General features: G+C 37.2%; 1 protein-coding gene across 2 annotated transcripts in view; it reads right to left on the minus strand.

The window, feature by feature from the left end:
• Window positions 1-326: 326 nt before the first annotated feature.
• LOC133528874 (phosphatidylinositol transfer protein alpha isoform) overlaps window positions 327-14,149 on the minus strand; it is a 42,902-nt gene continuing 29,079 nt past the window's right edge. For both annotated transcript variants that reach the window (XM_061866361.1, XM_061866362.1), the window contains 3 exons: window positions 10,585-10,815; window positions 3,454-3,512; window positions 327-3,152 (listed from right to left, as the gene is read on the minus strand). In XM_061866361.1, coding sequence (XP_061722345.1) covers window positions 3,014-3,152; window positions 3,454-3,512; window positions 10,585-10,815 — 429 coding nt within the window. In that variant the 3' untranslated portion in view covers window positions 327-3,013. The remainder of the gene's footprint in view (window positions 3,153-3,453; window positions 3,513-10,584; window positions 10,816-14,149) is intronic.

A 14,149-nucleotide genomic window follows, 5' to 3' on the forward strand; every position in this document is an offset into this window, starting at 1 on the left:
GTGGCCGCTCAAGTTGGGCGTGCAGCGGGGCGAAGCGTGCGGCGTGCATGTTAAACAAATGCAAATGTATAGGAGCGGCCTCACTGCACGCTACTTAAATCACTTGTGAGCCCGACGCCACGCTGCCCGCCCCGCCGAACGCTCCGCTTCGAGCGTCCACTCAGGCCTTACACTTATCGTAATGAGGAGCAGATTTGTGCTCATCCCTTGCCGACACATTAAGTACATGTTGAAATTCAAAGTCAAAATAACATTGAAACAAAAGCTCTATGCGACGCTAAAAGCAGGTTGCGACATAACTAATGTCTACTAATAAAAGACTACTCTCAAATATATATCACGCTGTATTTGATGTAAAACGTATACAACACAAGTAAAAAAAACTTAATTAAAATAAAGTGCAGTATCAATAAGCAAAAGTACTACATTGGGCGCACGATTCGAAGGTCTCAGCATGCCTGCGATTGGGGTTTTATTTTGTCTCTTTCCCACGACTCCAGTGAGATAGAGACAAGATGCTTTTATCCCCAAGAACCGGTATCTAACCTCAATACTCGCGACAGCCCCGTACTTTCATTAATACATATATATAAGCACGACCACAAAATAAACGTAAATGAAAATGACGATACGTTTATAAATACAACTGAATTCATTACCGAAAATATGAAAAATCAAATAAAAAACAACATAGATCTCATTAATTCTTAAATACATTATTCTTGGCAAATTATCATTTTTCTATGCATGCAACTGCATATTAAGAAACAACAAAGAGAGCTATTTCAAGTTATGGAAGTAAAGATGCAGCAAATGAAACTAATTAAGTTTATAAAATGTTACCATTAATAGAATCTGGAATGTCACACAAATATTAAAATACTGATTTGTAAACCAACATAACTTACAAATACAAATATACAAGCCATCACTATCAAAGGTGTTGCAATTTGCAAAGGTCTGAACCCGAAATAAAATTATAGTAACAATAACCAGTTGACTTATAACATGCCCGCAGCCGACCGCTCCCCGAATATAAGTTAGTGCGCCGAGATACCTTGCAACACCCCATATTAAATATCCCACTAGTATTTCACTTAAACGCCATACACTCATTAAATTTAAATTTGTCCGTCGAGTTACTTGAAGTTAAACAAGCAGAAGCCAAAACATCATTGAATAAAAGTGGCCAATATATTTACTTGTTGAAACTGGAGAGAAATTGAGGGATTATATTAAATGATAATTTTGGTCTTCACATAGGTCACTAGATAAGTTTAGCAATAGACAAATATGAAACAAAAAGGTATCACAGAGAGTATCACATATACTTTTTAAAATTATATTTCCATAGACAATGTTTGGCGGGAAAACATTTACTTTCTTTTTGAATCTACTTATTAAAAAACAGATTTAAACTTTGTATGAAATGGAAATGTATAAATGATTCGTAAATCGTCTTTAGCCCGCGCCGACATTTTAAAACTTTTAATCACTTTGAAGTACCTTTAAAAACAAAGTACCTAAATGCTTTCCCGTCAAACATTGTCTATGAAAATATAGTTTTTAAAATATATGTTATAGGCCACCTCTTTGTTTCAAGTTTGTCAGCAGAAAAAGGCGCGAATTTCAAATTTTCTATAGGACGATAACCCTTCGTGGCTACATTTTTTTAATTTGCCGCTTTTTTCTACTGACCGAAATGGGTTGACAGACTTTATTGTATGGAAAGTAGAGGCAAGGAACAGAATTTCCTTAGGCTGAACTGTTGCAAAAGTGTCCAGCCGTCAGCTATATATAATAGTTCCAAATCTCTCCAGAGTAGCGCTAGAGTAGCTAAGAACCTAGGCGTTATTGACGGATTGAAGTGCGCTGTCTATGATTAGATTTTTTCTCATGTATTCTAGGTATTGTAGCGCCACCTATTTATGGTTTTTTTGTCGGACACTTTTTGTTATATGGAAATTCTGTTCCTTGCCTTTACCTTCCATACTTTAGTGACCTACGTATTAAACTTGCTAACGCGAAAGACAAATTAAAATCGAAATATCTGTATGACTCTTGCGCTCTTGTCGTCACATAAATTATTGCACAGATTATTTTTTCGTAACATTAGTGCTGAGACTAAGTGATACTGATACAACTGTCGAACATTATATTTAAACAGAGTCTATTTATATTTTAACATGAGCATACAATGTATCATCGTTGTTTTAAACTTTAGAACATTTGACCGACACATAATATCTTGAAATGAACTTGAAGCTCACGATAAACACTTGGCAATACCAATTCTCGTTGCGAATAGTCCAAAACATCGTCTAGAATTTTATGTTTAACTATTATTAGGTAACGACAACACTACCTGTTAACCACTGACTACATCGACTTATTAGTTATTCATTTAAATAGTAATCTATAACCACATTTCAATGACATTATTTCTCTAATGGTAATCAAACTAATCAAAATGCCGTCGCGTATACTGAGATTGCGAAATGACTCGTTCTAATGAATACTTTAAAAGTAAACAACATTTATATTTAAGTAGATTTTGGATAAAATTTATACAATCTCAGTTGTTCGCGCGAGCAAGGTGAGCGTTCGGAGGAACTCCGACGGGCAGTGACGTCAGAGGACGAGCGCTTTAGAAAACTTCATTGAAAAGTCGCTTTCTTTTTACCCAGAATAGGTACATTATTTTGGAAAAAAAATAATTAAATCTAAAAAATGTCTGTAAAATATTGTGTATGTCAAAATGAACCCATATTGAATCATTTTCACATGAACAATCTCACTACACAAGAGAGACTCGTACATCAATGAAGTTTTTTATAGCGTCACCCTCCGTCGCCAAAGTTATCCCGCCGGCGGCGCGCAGGCGCGCTCGCGAGCCACGCACATGCGTACGCACGGAGTAGCGCACGCACGGAGTTGCGCACGCACGGAGTTGCGCACGCACGGAGTTGCGCACGCACGGAGTTGCGCACGCACGGAGTTGCGCACGCACAGTTTACTCGTTGTCGGCGCGCATGCCGCGCACCTCGCCCTCGCGCCGGAGCCGCTCGAGCTCCTCTTTGGTGCGGTCCTCGATGGCGCGGATGTCCGCCATCGTCATGCCGTGCCAGTCGTCCATGGAGCAGAATACTTGTCTGGAATTTAAACGAGGAAACTCAATTATTTTAACGAGAAACGGTTTTGGAAAACTATATTCCAGCTATGGATTGTTTTCGTCCTGGAAAATCCTTTGTTACCTATGGAAGTCGGTTAAAAAAGTAGCCAAAGTCACTTGGTCCAAAAAGATGAGCCGATATTGATGTTTCGTTTTTGTCTTAGTTTCAATAAACAAATATAGTGCTACTAAAATGTAACCCTAATAGTTCAACTTTTGAACATGTAGAGGTATGTACTAATAAATTCTTAGGCATATATTTTACTTCTTGATTTACTCACCTATGGAAAATCGTGAACAACCGCCGTTCTGATTTGTGGATGACATTTTCTACTTTGCTCTGTGAAAAGAAAAATAATTGTTTATTTCCAAGTCAACAAACTTCAGTCATTACATTATAAAGGGCAAAAATTAAGTTATATCTAGAATGCTACACACATGTTTAGTTTTTAGATAGTAATCGACCAAAGTAATACTTTACATATTGTGTAAAAATGTTATCTATTACAAAAATAAAAACAATTTATTAATGCAAAGCATTCCAACTAATTGATTTGTCACCGTCTTTACCAATAAGCTTGGATTTAAATATATATATATTTTTTGTTATATTAATTATCTCGGCAGTTGTTGTCATCAGTTGTTTATTTTTTTCATTAAAGATTATAATAGAGTAAAAAGGATAAAATTTTATTGTAATTATATCGTATTAAGAGCAATTCCTAGCTGAGCAACTTTTCAAATCTCGAATTTTTGAAGCTATGTTTCTGTCGCGCTGCGGTGGGCGGGAGCCGGAGCTATCTAAGTGTGAGTGCGCGCACACAGACGCGAGACTCGTGCGCTCGCTCATTGCGCGCCGTTCCGTCGACATCGCCCGCGAGCCGGACGGAATTTATTCTGCGCTGCCCGACGCAAGTTGTTTTTGATGTTACCACGTAATATTGTTTTTCATTTTTATATTATACTGTATCTATTACACCCTAATACCAAACACCCTATCACCTGTACTAAATGTATTTTACACCTATGATGACGAAATAATAAATGATTGATTGATTGATTGATATTAATTACCATATAGATAAAAACTGCAAAAAAGAATGATGTCTCAGCTTCGGTTGTCGTCGTACAGTCAAGTGCAAAAATATGTATCGAAAGAATTCGTCTCATAAATATGGTACTACGCTCTTATTACACTGGAATAAGATGCTATGGGACATATTTTTGAGTAAGATGTGTACACTGTACAGTGTACACATGGTACTACGCTCTTATTACACTGGAATAAGATGCTATGGGACATATTTTTGAGTAAAATGTGTACACTGTACAGTGTACTGTGTCTCAAAAATATGTCCCATAGCATCTTATTCCAGTGTAATAAGAGCGTAGTACCATATTTATGAGACGATTCTTTCGATACATATTTTTGCACTTGACTGTACCCATCCGTATCAGTAAGTTGGGAGTGATCATGGAGTGTTGTGAAATTTTGTAAGTAGGTATAAATATACCTATGGTTAAACTACAATCTATTTAACTTGTAGTACGATGGGGCTAAACTTGGGCCGCCTTATTGAAGAACGTATCGCAATGACAATCTGGATAAAGTATGTTGGGATAATGCCGGACAATTTTGGGACCAATTGAGAGAACTCGTGAAAAAATGTTTTTTCGAGATCGCAACACGTGACAGATTCTTGAAGTTCGTAGCGAATCGTTAAATAATAACCGTAGATTCGGCCTGAATTTTGGTAATCTTCAATATAGAACGGTTTTAGTTTTGTACCTGTGTAAAGATGAGACATACTTTTTTTTAGGGTGACGAGTGTTTTGCCATCAAGGGAGAACATTGGATGGTGAAAAAAAGTTGCTTCTAATGGAAAGAGAATAAGGTATCACAAAGAAATAGGTCCGGTGTCTACCCTTTTGTATCCGATCTTAACCCGGATACAAAAATTGGTAAAATTGTGGCTCTCAAACTTTGACACCTATGTCATAAGGCAATTTGATAAGTAAACAATGTGATAAGAAACCTCTTATTGTAAGGTTTACCCGAAGTAATAAAAAAAAACCACTGAAATAATAGATACGTTGCGTAGTTTTGACAATTTAAGATTTCATGAACTGTACAGGCTTAGGGAAAGTGTAAATGTATTGTTTATTGAATGGAATGTACTGGAAGATATTAAGTACTTAAGAAGGGACAAAAATCAAAATAAAAAATGATCGTGCCCAGTCATTTTTAATGAAGGTCGCCAAAAAAATAAGAATCAAACTTAGAAATCAAAAAGACTAAGTAGTTCTTTAAAAAGGTCAAGGTCACTGAGAGCCCATCTTGAAGTATGGAAAATAATTAAAATTGCGATTTTGTTGGTTTAATTTTGCAATTATGTATATATATACAGTGTGTGTCTTTCATAACGGCATTGGTTTTAAGTAACGATAGTTTAAAGTGCTGTTAACAGTTTTATCAAAAGAATATAACGATTGCCTTTTATAGTTAAGAGTAATTAATTTAAAAAAAAATCTCGAGCAGCAATGTAATGCAAACATTTATTTGACGTTTCAGAGAGGAAGAGCTAGTTTCGTTTCCATTTAAATTCGATCAAAACATTAAGTAACTCGGAACTGTTGCCGACGTTAACTTATTTACTGAATTATTCACTACTAGAAAACACTGCAATTTAAAACATACGCGATTTTGACCACACTAGCACAACAAATTTACATCAACAAATCTTTCTGTGTCTTATTGTTAGCCACCACATTTATGAATCGCATTATTCACCGAACTAGACTGATACCAAAAATCACTGCACATACATTTATTATCACTTCTTAGAAATCACATTACCTAGTTCAAACATGCTTATTAAATTTTTTAGGAATGTCTGTGTTGATCAACAAACTCGATGTTATCTTGACACTTCAACCCAATCAATGTGAAGTTATCAATCGGTACTTAAACGAAACAATTATCTGATTCCGCCTTCTTAGTTAACACAAAGTTACCTACTTACACCAATCTTTTGACTGCACTGGCTGGTATGACAGGATGCAGGTAGGTTGACGTAAAATATTTAGGTGACTTTTTTCATGAAATTGTCATGTCATAATTATCTTTCCAAAATGCCACGACCATCGCCTTATACCTCGCAAGAATTAGCGGATATGATTATAAAGTATGGCGAAGCTATGCAAGATGCTAGACTAGCGTTAACATTATATCGGGAGCAATTTCCAAATCGTCGAATTCCGCAAAACCCCAGAGTCATAGTCGGTGCATTGCAGCGTGTCCGGGAAGACATGCCCATTACTGGGAGAATCCAACCGTTGGCAAATGGACCCCGTCTTCATGTTCGTAATGAAGAAATTATACTGGAACATTTTGCTGAAAATCCAGAATGCAGTACAAGAAATGCCGGGCGACATTTTCAAATGAAGCACAAAACAGTTCACAGGATTCTCAAAAAAAACTTGCAGCTTCCTTACAAATTTTTGAAGGCACACGCAACATTGCCTAGGGATTTGCTGCCACGTTTAACATTTAGTCGCTGGCTATTAAACAAACACAATACCGACCACCAATTTACCTCAAGAGTAATATGGACTGATGAGAGTACTTTTACTCGGAACGGCGTGTGGAATCAGAGAAATACACACTATTGGGCAAGAGTAAATCCTCGTGTACTAAGAGAGACCGGTCATCAATACCGATGGGCTGTAAACGTCTGGGCAGCCATTCATGGTGACCGTATAATAGGTCCAGTATTTATCGACGGAAATCTCAATGGCGAAAAATTCCTGGAATTGCTTAGTGGTCCATTGACTAATTATTTCAATTCGTTACCAGAAGAAGCACGGGAGCTGACTTGGTTGCAAATGGACGGAGCTCCGGCACATTCAGCAGTTCGCGTGCGTAATCATTTGAACTTCATGTTTGGAAACCACTGGCTCGGTAGATTTGGGCCTCGACGTTGGCCGGCCCGTTCACCGGACCTCACGATGTTAGATTTTTTTTTATGGGGGGCCATAAAAAACGAAGTGTATTCGAAACCACAAATATCTGTTGAAGATCTTCGGAACAGAATAACTGACGCGTTTCAAAAACTTCAGCAGAACACTAATTTTGAAAGCGTACATCAGTCTCTCATACGCAGATGCAACACTTGCATCGAAATGCAAGGACGTCACATCGAACATCGTTATCTTCGACGAGTGAATCGCAGAGATTGATTTTATTTTTTGAATAAATAAAAACTTTTTAATCTTTTTTTATTTTTAATAGAACTTTGACCAAGAAACACTGCGTAGTTTCTCCTCAAGCAACTTTTGTGAGTGAGAAAGAGAGGAGAAACTTCGCAAAGTGTTTCGCGATAGCAGGGCGGTTAAGTCCTTTTTTTACGAACAAGGTCTCTTGTCATGATTTTTGACGGTCTTGTCAATCAAAAGTGTCACCGACATGTAAGATGTAGGTAATTGTGATAGGTGTCAGGATGTCACTAAGAGCGAAATTTCAATGAAATCACATGACAATTGTTAAGTTTAATTTATTACTGATACATTGCGTGCCCAATTAATTTGTATGAAAAATTTTTTTTTTTTTTTTTTAACTAAATATGCTAATTTCAGTTCATTAGGACTTATACTTTCAGCCCTTGAAATTAGTGTCGTTATGAAAGACACACACTGTATATATAGTTGATATACAATCTTTTTTTTTATATAAAATGTAAGGATCGTATGTAAAGAGTAAAGTAAATATATAGGAAAAGAGAGCCCTCTTGAAGCATTTTAAGGAAACTAATCTCGAAGCCCTATCTCTATTTTGTATCCGAAACTAGCAATGTATGTATGCGTGCACATCTACATATGCATCCGTATGTGTAGGTACTTTATTGCGAAAAATTGCTCATTTGCTATCTATTTTACTCGATTTTGTTATAAATTTCAACATGTATCATCATCCCTATACAATATAAATACTCTTTATTGCACACCTCAATAAAAGAAAACAATACAAAAGAAAACATACATATAAGCACAGGTAAACAACATGCGGTCTTATCGCTAAAAGGCAACCTTTGGGTTGCGGAAATTAAAAAAATTTCATTGTCAGTAACCGTCGCGCTGGTAGTGGTACTGGATAAAAATAATGGTACGAAAGTGTGATCAAGAAAACAATAAATGTGATAATTAAGGTCAGTAGGTAAATTGAAGAAAATTTATAATAATCACTGCTGTTTTTTAAATAGGTAAAGATGTGATTGTTTCTGGTCCGATCTTTACCTGGAAGGGTCAAGATCGGATATCAGTCTACAGCAGTTCTAGGTCTGTTAACACAATTACAAAAACAAACACAGTTTCATCACAATACGCAAAATAAATTACAGAGCGAAGATCGGATAGAAGGAAGAATTCGCGAAATTTACCTTGCTCTCTGTGATTGCACATAGCACAAGCCCGACTCCCTGAGCGACGCGGGGACACTGACAGTCGAGGCGCAATGAAATGGCGTCTTACACAATGTTGCCAACATTAAAAAATAAAACCAAATTAGGGGGAAATGAATGTCCTACGTTCTTCACCCGCATCCGGTATTTACCCAACATACCTTCATCGTTGAACCGCCGCATTTCAAAATGGCCCTTATTTTGATATCGGCAAGCCGGAATGTAATACGGCGGATTATACAATACGACTGCGATACTTATATATAAATCCCCTCGTCAATGTAATTTCATTAAATTTGCTATCTAGTGGCAAACATCAAAGTAGTTATCTTTTACTTGTGACGCACAAGTGTGAGCAATGTAAAATACTATATTTCTAAAAAAAATTGCCTACTACGTAATAAAAGAAAATGTGATTATTAAATTATAATACGAAAGGTGGTCAAATCGCAAAATGCTGTCGTTTTATTTAAAACTAATGAAATAATTAGACCAGTTCCGAAAGTACCGAGAAATCCCGGTTCTTTAAAACAGTACCGGTTCTGCAATCCCTAATAAGGATGTTATGCCCATCACTATTCCTTCTGTGTACGTATATTTAGAAACTGTCTCCGCCTCCAATTCGTGCGATAAGGACAACTGCAGCTCGGACCGAAATTCACTCGCAAAAAACTCAAAAATCGAGGTTTCGCTCTCGACTGTTTCCTCCTCCAAAACGCAACTAATCATTATGAAATTTTGGAAATTGCAAGAGGAAGAAATAATCTATGCCGCTATGTTTTGATTTTTTGGATATTTTTTGTTATATTTGTATACTGTGCCTTTTTTTACAGCCAATTCAATTTAGCCGTTTTTGCGATTTTCGAGGCGCTGTATCTTTCTTCAAAATAAAATAATCCAAAAAAGCAAAACATAGCGGCACAGATATTGATGATATTGATCTTATTTGAAAAAATCACTGCTCTAGGTTAAAAATCCAGGGAGGAATCAGTCGAGAGCGTTTGTATGGAAAAATCGCAACTAGGAATTCCTCTTAAAACATTCTAAACAATAGAAAACACTTGGAACCCTGTCGGTCTTCCGTAATGTAAATTAATTATTTACAACAACAATAGACACACATAGTACAGTTTTTCATTAACCTTATAAGGTCAAATGACGCATTAATTATCGCAATAGAATCACAAATATCATTAATTGTTTTATCTCACGTTCTATTTTTATATTTATTTTTTGTCTTTGGTAGTTGTGGCAATAAATATTTTTTTATCTTTATCTTTTAAGTAATTGCCCTTGCTCGTTATCTCACGCGTGTCTGAGCGTTCGGTTCAGCTTTGTATTTGGCCGGGGTAGCCGAAACGGTCTAATATATAAAAATGTGAGTCTACTCTCAAGCTATAACCCAATTAAATATGTCCACGAGGAGTCCTGCTTTACTATTACTTTCTGAAAATGATATTTAGAAAACGGTTTTGATCCCTATGTGAATCGCCAAACCCTACAGACCCCGGTCGACGTCCTGACCTTGTATTTGACAAACATAGCACTACAATATGAACTTAGGTAATTATAATTCCGAAGCTACCTTTTTCTTAGACGGGCCCGACCAGTGGGCGTAGCCGGTTTTGGTCTACTAGAACTCGGTCCAGTTCGACCTTACCTGCAAGCCGAACCACTTGAACTTAGCCGTGACGAGCTTGTAGCACGTCATAAAGGGTTTGATGTCCGCCTTCCAGTTCGACCCGACCAGACACCGTCAATCTTGGCCTTAAACTTGGTTCGGGGGTCTACAACAATGAACTTTACCTGCAAGCCGAACCACTTGAACTCAACCGTGACGTGCTTGCAGCACCTACGTTATAACCGGCTTCACACCCGCCTTCCAATTGAGTCCGACTAGCAAGCGGCCGGCCTTGGACAACTTGAACTTAGTCGAGAGCGTACAAGAAACCTCACCTGCAAGCCGAACCACTTGAACTCAGCCGTGACAAGCTTGTAACACGTCATGACCGGCTTGATGTCCGCCTTCCAGTTGGGCCCGACCAGCGGGCCGCGGCCGGTCTTGACCGACTTGAACTTGGTCGGGTCCGTCTCGGCCTTGTAGTCCGCCGACGAGAGCGGGTCGTTGGCGATGTCGATGTGGACGACTTCTCGGTTTTTTAACTTCTCTGGTGGTAGCTCGTGCACCTGTAATTAATATATTTTAATGTCAGAGAATAATTACTATAATTATGTATGTATATATGTCACTTCATTGCACATAAACAGGTTAACATAAAACAGACAAAACAAAAAAAATGTTATGTACAAAGGTGAACTTAAAAGGGATCTCTTCCAACTAACCTTTGAGAAAAAAATAACTATAATAATTAAGTGCATTTACAACTTATTCATCTTTATGCGTAACATTACTAGTGCACCGTCAAAATTAACCCACTGATTTCAATCGTTGTTTAAACCTCAAGGTCGTTTTTAGCTGTTAATTTTGAGACCCTTGGGACTAGAAGGGACTATTTATCATATATTATGTAAGGCTACCTAGCGATATCCATACTAATATGTATGTACAATCGTTGACTTGAATTTTCATTCGAAACTCATAATCCATAGAACCGCTTTCCAAACAAGTGCTTTTATAAACACAATAATGTCATCTTAGTTTCGAAAGAAGTAGCGGTTGTGTTGCAAGTTGCAAATCACGAAAAGGAAGTCAGTTGAAAGTGTTCATAAGTAACCTTGCCCAGTTAACGGCTAAACTAGAGCAGGATGGCAGCTAAGTAAATTTAATGCACTATCTCTATTCAATACGATTGTCGTGAAAGGAATCTATAGCGTCATTTATGCTTATATTTACACATTAAAACTCATCAAATATGTATTAGTAATAATTTTATGTAGGTGTGTATGTTTGTTTGTAGGTGTGCAAAAAGACCTTAGCGAACTCGGCGCCGTCGACTGGATAGAAACGGCTTTGGACAGAGAAACATGGCGGTCTTTGGTGTCGGAGGCCAAGATCCACTTCGGGTCGCTGCGCCACAGCAGTAAGTAAATAAGTAAGTGTATGTTTATATATTATTTATGTTATATATTTATACGTATTTATTTATACTTCATACTTCAAACCGTGATGAGTGGCGGAAAAACTTGTACTGTGTACTTATAGTAATCGTTTATTTAATACAACACCGCGTTAACTTATCTGCTTTGCCCAATGGTTGACTGGTAGAGAATTCCTTAATGGTATTAAGTCCGCATATTGTTTGAGGTGCTTTTTTTTATGCAATAAGAATTATGGTAATTTCATTTTCAAAGTGCTAACGAGGGCGAAACATCAATCCATCTAAGTTTTGAGATTCGCTTTTGAGTTTTGTCAAGTAAGAAATTCAATATTCATAACAATAATAATTTGTGTGTGTGAAGTTCCCAATCCGCAATGTGCTAACGTGGCTGCCTGTTGCCACGTACAGTGGGACGTAAGCATATATATGTTCGTGACAATAATTGTTTATATGTTTTCGAATGAAAAAAAATAATAATAATTATCATAGATTTTTTGCCGCTACTGTAATACATGTTCGTTCATTTAGATACCACAAAACCGGAGATACCACAAAAGAGTGACAGGAGAAAACGAGTGAAAAGAAAAAGGTTGATTCACTCTGGCATAACTACGCGTACTTTGGTCCAAGATCACGGTTACGGAACGCCTACTATTGTTCACAAATAGATTGTTTTCATTTCTGCATTCTATAAAGATGTCGGAAAGACTACTAAGACGGTTGCCGGGTAATTATAGTAAAGGGAAAATTGCGTGTAACGGAAGGTAGGTATAGTTGCTAATAGGTCGTAATGATAATCAATGTTGTGACAGCAATTACAGGCAAGGCAACACAGGCATCCGCTTATAATGGAGCGCCGACGACGGCAACCATACATTAAAGAACTTTTTAGCGCACTAACTATTTACCAACTTTCTCACGGTCACAAAGCATCCAAGGAGAACTGAGCTGTTCTGCTCAGTGCCAAGCTACGCTGAAAGCCTACCGCGAGCATAAATTCACAAATTGCGAGGATCTTTCTCTGTCATTCTAATTACGTCTTAATTGGAGTAAAAGAGAAAGATGCCCGCAATTTAAGCATTTCGGTGTTCGCAGTAGGGCCTCCGCCCTCGCGTTCACATGATGCTAGCCGCAGGGTAGTCGATTAATACCTACTAAATTTAAAATCCCCCTATGTTATATGCCAAAAATGCCTTACATCATTTTGGAAAAGAGCTGGTAGATACTCTTCTTCTCTGCTGGATCGATTTCTATCAAACATAGGTAAGAACCACCGCAAGAAAACTCGCTTTCACGTAAAAAAAACGCATCGAAATCAGTCCATGCGTTGGAGAGCTACGATGCGACATCAAGTTCCACTGTAAGCACAATAAGGCTTGTGTTGAGGGTACTTAGACAACGATATATATAATATATAAATATTTATAAATACTTAAATACATAGAAAACACCCACGACTCAGGAACAAATATCCATGCTCATCACACGAATAAATACCAGGATTTGAACCCGTGTATCGTTGTCTAAGTACCCTCAACACAAGCCTTATTGAGCTTACTGTGGGACTTAGTCAATTTGTGTAATAATGTCCTATAATATTTTTTTTTTTTTTTTTTATAATAGTGCCCCCGAGTTTGACACCCAAACTAGATAACACTATATGGCGCCATGCCCACCATGGGTACTTGAATTGTCAAATGTCAACTTTCATCAGAGTTACTGCATACATACAGAGCCGTAAGACACCTAGAACAGCTGTCAAATTCGAAGCACGATTTTCCTTACACTTAACATCTCTTATACCAATAACTTTTCAATTTCTACTAGCAAATTTCTCGTGTTTATTTAATATTGCGGTTCTATATATTTTTTTTAACAGGTTGCATAGTAGCTAGGTCGTAAATGACGTCACGTTATCTATTATGACTGTATTATACTAAGATATGGAATATCAGCAAGTCCGGTAGATTACAGGTAATTTTTTGCCTTTTTGCGATGAATTCTTCCATTATTTAAAATATCTATAGGTACATTTAAGTGGGTAATTAAGTTAATCATGATTTATTTATAGTATTTGTGATAATTTCTTTCAATACGACCATTTCAATTAAAATTCAATATTTCTATTAAATAAACGGTAGAAAACATATTGGCTCTAAGAGCTGTAGATGTGAAAGCAAAACACTAATGACTGAGCTATTTAAAAAAATTCCAAAAACGAAATGTTTGTCTACGTGACAGCGTGATGAATTCCCGTCCCTTTCGATCGCATGGTGTTAAAACGTAGCACTTATTTTATCACGCAGATAAAACCATCCATAATACGCTTGCTGCCACCAAAATTTCACGAGAATCGGTAGAGAATTGCGACCGTAACGTACGCGTTTGCGAAGTCTCATTTTGTATGGGATTTTGAGTTTCCAAAACGTCCCGCTTGGCGCGCTGTTTCTAAATTCCATACA

This window comes from Cydia pomonella, chromosome 20 (genome assembly GCF_033807575.1).
Source record: "Cydia pomonella isolate Wapato2018A chromosome 20, ilCydPomo1, whole genome shotgun sequence".
NCBI lineage: Eukaryota > Metazoa > Arthropoda > Insecta > Lepidoptera > Tortricidae > Cydia > Cydia pomonella.